Source organism: Astatotilapia calliptera, chromosome 5, assembly GCF_900246225.1.
Source record: "Astatotilapia calliptera chromosome 5, fAstCal1.2, whole genome shotgun sequence".
Taxonomy (NCBI): domain Eukaryota; kingdom Metazoa; phylum Chordata; class Actinopteri; order Cichliformes; family Cichlidae; genus Astatotilapia; species Astatotilapia calliptera.
The window spans coordinates 19,150,997-19,156,996 of record NC_039306.1 but is presented as its reverse complement, the minus strand read 5'-3'; the positions used below and the strand labels follow the sequence as shown (position 1 = coordinate 19,156,996).

The window sequence follows — 6,000 nt, the reverse complement described above, 5'->3', positions numbered from 1 at the left end:
ATTTTGGTGAGTGACTCATTCAAACTCGATTCAGTAAAAAGAATCAAATTTACCATCACTAATTACCACAGCAGGAAGGTAATTTTGCAATATAATGACCAAGACTCATGCTTTTAGCATTAAGTACAGATGTGTGACCTTAGAAAGCAGCGGTCCCCAACCCCCGGGCCTCGGACCGGTACCGGTCCGTCAGTCGTTTGGTACCGGGCCGCGAGAGTTGAGGCTCAGGTGTGAAATGTATGGTTTTCAGGGTTTTCAGCATTATTTTGTTATCGTTTTTAGCGTTAACTCGGTTTTCCTGGGTCTTTTCACGTGTGTTAAGAATAAATCTTAGTTTTTTCGGCACCGGTACTAGTTTTATTTTGTTGTATTTATCCGCGACACCTTAAAGGCCGGTCCGTGAAAATATTGTCGGGCATAAACCGGTCCGTGGCGCAAAAAAGGTTGGGGACCGCTGTTATAAAGTTCTGTCACTAAGAGTTACATGCCAAGATCAATAGTCTACTGTCAGCACCTGTCCAACTTAGCTGACATGTCTGAAACTAGACAAAAAAGTATTCTAGAACATCCATCCGCAGAGCACTAATTTAATCTACCTTATCTGGGGTTTTATCTTTACAATTTAATGTAAATGAGATGTTATTGAGATGTTACTAAGTATCAATCCTCAACTAGGTATGAACCTAGGAAAAGGTTCAGATGAGGTGCACTGTGATTATTTGTAAGGAGTTAAAATAATCTATTTATTTAGGAATGAAAATGGCAGGGGCTCACCGAACGTCACAACCCCATATCCAGTGATGGGAAAGCCATTACTTTTTTCAGTAATTAGTAATCTAACGCAGTGGTTCCCAAACTTTTTTTTCCTAGTCCCCCCTTTGTTTTACATGAAAAATCGTCGATTTCTATTATTACTCCTAAACACAAAGATATATTAACTATTTTGGTGTCTCTTTTGGAGTGACAGCACTGTTGACTATACCCTTGTCTCTCCTCTCACAATGACCTGCTTGCTTATGTCTGCTGAATCTGCCCTTCAGAGACCACTGACTGATTTTTATGTTGCACAACACTGATTTGTCTTATCGAAAATGTAATTTAATGCATTCTTTCAGTTTCACCAATAATTACAAAGTCAAATTGTCTTCATGTATCTTTATCAGAACACTGTGGCTTACCACAAATGAAAAGATTGTTGTGGTAACAAAGTCCTGGTAAAGTGCACCGATCTGTCAACATTAAAGCTCACAAAACTGCAGGAAAATCACTTTGTTGGAGGAGTGGTTTGTGTGTGGGGGTGTTTGTTATTGCTGGCAGAAGAGGACAGAAAGTAGAGTTTGCTCTTTAAATATTAAAAATATTTACACAGCAGTGCTGTCCTTGTTTGAGTTTAAAAGGCAGTTTCAGCTGCCTTGATTGCACTCTGGTAGGAGGCATAATGGAGAGAAGTGTGGTGCAAATCACTCTCTTTGGACTGCTGCTGTCTTTGGCCTCCACACTGCCAAACAAGGTAAGATAATAATACTTAAAAAGGGCCACAGAACCACTTCAAGAATCCAAAATCTAAAAAAATGTGTGTGTGTGCATGTTTGCATTACGGATGTTGAGGAGGCAAAAATAAAAGGTTAAAGTCTTTAGCTAACTAATATACAGTAAGATCGCATAATGTCTTGTGAATTGAAGGAATTTTGATCAATCTCTGTTTGCATATTTACTTTATTCTTGCTCTGGGTCGAAGTCAAAAGGAAATTTGAGCAAACTTTAATAGTTAAAGCTTGCTATTGATAACGGCACTGGTAAGTTCTAAATTAAGGTTAAAAATGCCAAGTCCCATTAAGTAAATATTTATTGTCTATTCTTTTTTTAACTTAAATATTGTAATATTATTCTGACTTTGGAAACTTCTGTTTCCCAGTCGGTCTGGGAAATCAACTCTTTAGGGAAAGAATGTAATAGTTAAAACTAGAGGAAAAATAAAAAGAATGGGGTGTTACTGCAGTTAAACCAATTAGATTTCACTGATGTCATCCACCAACACATTGTTTTTCATCTGTTTTTACATCTGACCTTTGGTCAACCAATAAGATCACCTAAGCCACTTTTTTAAAAATGTGCCTCCTGTGTTTGCTCAGGATGACTGGGACATCTACAGCTTTCACATAAACTCCACAGTGACCAGTCGTTATGCCACCACTGTCATCACAAGCCGTGTGGCCAATCGTATGAACGAGTCAAAGGAAATTGAATTCCATGTTCGGATTCCCAAGAATGCCTTCATCAGTAAATTTCGAATGTGTGTGAAGTTAAAATAATGTGTAACCATCCAGAGACATTTGCAAATAAAGAATTCTATACTGAAAAACAAATTACAGGATACTCAATAGTGTGTATTTACACCAGGGCTTCTCTTGGTCCTCCAGGTTTATCGATGGCCAAGTTTATGATGGTGTTGTGAAAGCTAAGGAGCAAGCTCAGCAACAGTACTCTGAAGCTGTGTCCCGTGGTGAAAGTGCTGGACTTGTCAGGTATTTGAGTTCAGTCATAACTTGACATAAAAAAAACAATTCTCAGTCACGCAAAACAAGTTTTTTGGGGGGGATCCATGGGCCAAAGGGTGAAAGTCCAACAGGACCAACTGGGACAAAGCCAAAGCACACCACAAATCTCCTGGATACCCCCATCACAGGCAGGGTGTTTGAAACAAGGGTGTGGGAAGATGTCCCCTCTTCCCACTTTGGGGGTTTTTTGTTCTGTTTTTTTAATGTTCTCATTTTAGCAATAACCTGCTGTGACATTCTATTTAAGGAAATGATTATTGTTTCTGCTATAGTTCTGTAGGAAGGACTCTGGAGGAATTTAAGACCTCTGTAACTGTGGCTGCTCACAAAAAGGTCACTTTTGAACTCACATATGAGGAATTAATGAAACGAACACGTGGCAAGTACGAGCTGCAAATTCATGCTCGACCCATGCAGCCTGTCAGTGACTTCAAGGTGACTGTCTTATTGGTATCTGTTCGGTGATTGTTTAGGAGAACAATGCTGAGGTAAGCCATGACTAGATCTTATATTTACTGTACTTAATACCAGGTGGACGTGCACATTCAAGAGGAAGCTGGCTTCAGTTTCATCGATGTGAAAGGAGGCCTGAGCACCAAAGCCCTCGCTAATGCCATCACTAAAACACACACAGATAAAGAGGTACCGTATATTGGAAATCTCAGTTTTGTAAAGCATTAAGTGAACCTAAGTCCTGTCACAACAGACAATAAAATAGATACTATCAGGATAGGATGATAGGTTGTAGGATGCCTTTGAAAATCAGGAAGAGGAAGCGAGGGAAGGAAGAGGCAAGGATTAAATGGTGGAAGCTACACAGAAATGTACAAATACACAAGTTAACCATGTCATGTGTACATGGCAGTTGCATTTCTTATCACGTCAGTCCACATTCAATACGAAATAAGAAATTCAAATAAGAAATTAAATAAGAAATAAGTGTTTCACAATCTTGTTGATTTTTTTTTTATTTGTGTATACAACAACAAACCATATTAGCTGACAATGGTTTTCTCAAGTGTTCCTGAGCTCATGCAGGGATTGCTACTACAAAGTCTCGTCTATTTTAAATGTGGTGCCAACTGAATGGACAATGATAAAATATTGATTCAAACATTTGGTCCTTGAGTAAAAACATATGTCTCTATATTCTGAATCTTTTAATATATCATATTATAACTGTCTAGTTTCCTAGACAGTCTTTGAGAAAGTGGTGAGACCATCTTTACTGCTGAAATTCCCCGCTTCTCTTTTTATGACCAGTCAGACCTAAATATTTTTTAGTATAATTAGACTTGTTAGAAAACTGAATTTTAAGCTGCTGACCTTTATTCTTTAATATGGAGTGTAAGTTGTCTGAAAGTTTTGTTTATATTAAGATCTTACACATTGTGCAGAATATTTTGAAATTGAGCTTGTACATTCTCACCTTTCAGATGAATGCAATCAAAGGTTTGGAAGGAAAGGACACAGTTTTTTTTTTTTTTATCAAGTAAACAGAAATTAAAATCACTGACCTCTCTGTCTCTCATGAGTCTAAAGAATTAAATTCATTCTGTTTCCAGGCGTGGGTGTATTTCTATCCAACAGTTGACCAACAGAAGATGTGTGACAGCTGTAGTGATCAGGGTATGAATGGAGATCTAGTTATTATTTATGATGTCAACAGGGACAATGGACTAGGACACATCAAGGTAAAACCTGGTCAATTATCAATGTACACACAAAGAGAAAAAGAAATGCTGAATTAATATTATATTTTTCTGCTCCTTAAATTATCTTTTGACCAACGAACCTTCTTCTCACTGCTCCTTAGAAATCTGACAGATACTTTGTTCATCACTTTGCTCCATCTGATCTTCCTCGAGTGCCAAAAAATGTCGTCTTTGTTATTGATCAGAGTGGCTCAATGAGTGGCAGAAAAATACTCCAGGTAAATTCTTTGAAGGGCCTATATTTGCCCTCCTCCCTGATTTTTGCATCTTTATCACACCAACGTGCTTTAGATTTATGTGATTTTAGTATTAGATACTGACAACCCAAGTAAATACAAAATGCTGTTTTTAAATGATGATGAATTTATTTATTTTGGAAAAAACATTTTCCAAAAGTATCGCCTGTTAGGTTACCTGTGTCGTTGACCCAGTGGTTTGTTTTTACTGTTTTGAGGTTGAGGTTTTTCAATCTTCTCTGAATCGTTTATTTCTTAGTTTAGTATGCTTATGCTCCTGAGTTTACTTAGTGTTTCTGGTTTTGGATATCTGCCTGTGTGTGTGTGTTTTCCCTGTACTTCCTGTTTTACTTTGATAGTCTCCTGTTGTTGTGTGTCATGTTCTGTTTTGCTTCTCTCCCGTCTTGTCTGCTTCATTAGTTGCCAGCTGTGTTTCTCGGGTGTTTCCTCTTTGTCCTTTTTCTCTCTTGTATTTAGTGTCTGTGTTTCCCTCTGTTCAGCGTCACATTCTCCCTCCTTTCTTGCCATGTGTTCGGCCTGCCTGCTTAGTTCACGTTTTTCCAGTTTGTTTTGTTATCTTGGACTCCAGTAATTAAATTCGATTTGATAAAGACGATCAAGTCTTTGAGATAACTTGCACTGAGTCTTTAACATTGCTGTGGACCATTCTTCTTTGCAGAATTCTTTCAGCCACACTTGAGGGTTTACAACGGTCAGTTTAAGGCCATGCCAAAGCATCTAAAGGGATTTAAGTCCTGACATGAATTGTTTATTTGTTTTACTCATATATTTCTGTTTTCAGTAATTCAGAGGTGGACTTCCTTGTGTGTTTTGGACCACTGTCGTGCGGCATAATTTTAGTATGCTTGAGCTTCAACGCACAAACAGATAATCTTTTACAGACTGATATATCTCAGTAACTTTGTCTCTCAGGTGTTCTCAAGATTCATTAGTTTAGGGCTTGATGTGTTGTTTGTTGATATTTGTTAGCAATTACTTTTACACATGGAAACAGGTACAGGTAATTTTTTAAAATTTAAATCATGATCATTTAAAAACTACATTTTGCATTTACTTGGGTCATCTATGTCTAATGTTAAAATTAAATTAATGATCTTTAACATGCAACTGTGACAAATATGGAAAAAATATGAAATCAGGAAAAGGGAAAGAACTTTTTATCAATACTTTTGTGGTGGTTTTTCACTCTATAATTCTAAAACATGCAATATGTTTAAATCACTTTAAAAATGTAACATGTTTTTGCCCAGACTAGGACTGCATTAATCCACATTTTGAATGATCTGGCAGAAGATGATCACTTTGGTCTGATCACTTTTGATGGCAACATTTTGCACTGGAAGCGAGAACTCGTTCAGGCCAACAGCAAAAACCTGGAAAGCGCCAAAAACTTTGCAAGCAATATACAAGCTAGAGGATGTGAGGAGTTGCAGTAAACATATATATTATGGAATATGAACACTTGACAGA

The 6,000-nt window shown here is 37.5% G+C and overlaps 1 protein-coding gene across 1 annotated transcript in view; it reads left to right on the top strand.

Moving 5' to 3' along the window:
- Positions 1 to 1,396: 1,396 nt before the first annotated feature.
- The window catches only part of LOC113022421 (inter-alpha-trypsin inhibitor heavy chain H3-like), a 29,445-nt gene continuing 24,841 nt past the window's right edge, over positions 1,397 to 6,000 (top strand). The window contains exons 1-8 of the mRNA XM_026167813.1: positions 1,397 to 1,510; positions 2,133 to 2,293; positions 2,421 to 2,525; positions 2,831 to 2,993; positions 3,090 to 3,200; positions 4,124 to 4,252; positions 4,375 to 4,491; positions 5,781 to 5,949. Of these exons, the coding sequence (XP_026023598.1) occupies positions 1,439 to 1,510; positions 2,133 to 2,293; positions 2,421 to 2,525; positions 2,831 to 2,993; positions 3,090 to 3,200; positions 4,124 to 4,252; positions 4,375 to 4,491; positions 5,781 to 5,949 (1,027 nt within the window). The 5' untranslated portion in view covers positions 1,397 to 1,438. The remainder of the gene's footprint in view (positions 1,511 to 2,132; positions 2,294 to 2,420; positions 2,526 to 2,830; positions 2,994 to 3,089; positions 3,201 to 4,123; positions 4,253 to 4,374; positions 4,492 to 5,780; positions 5,950 to 6,000) is intronic.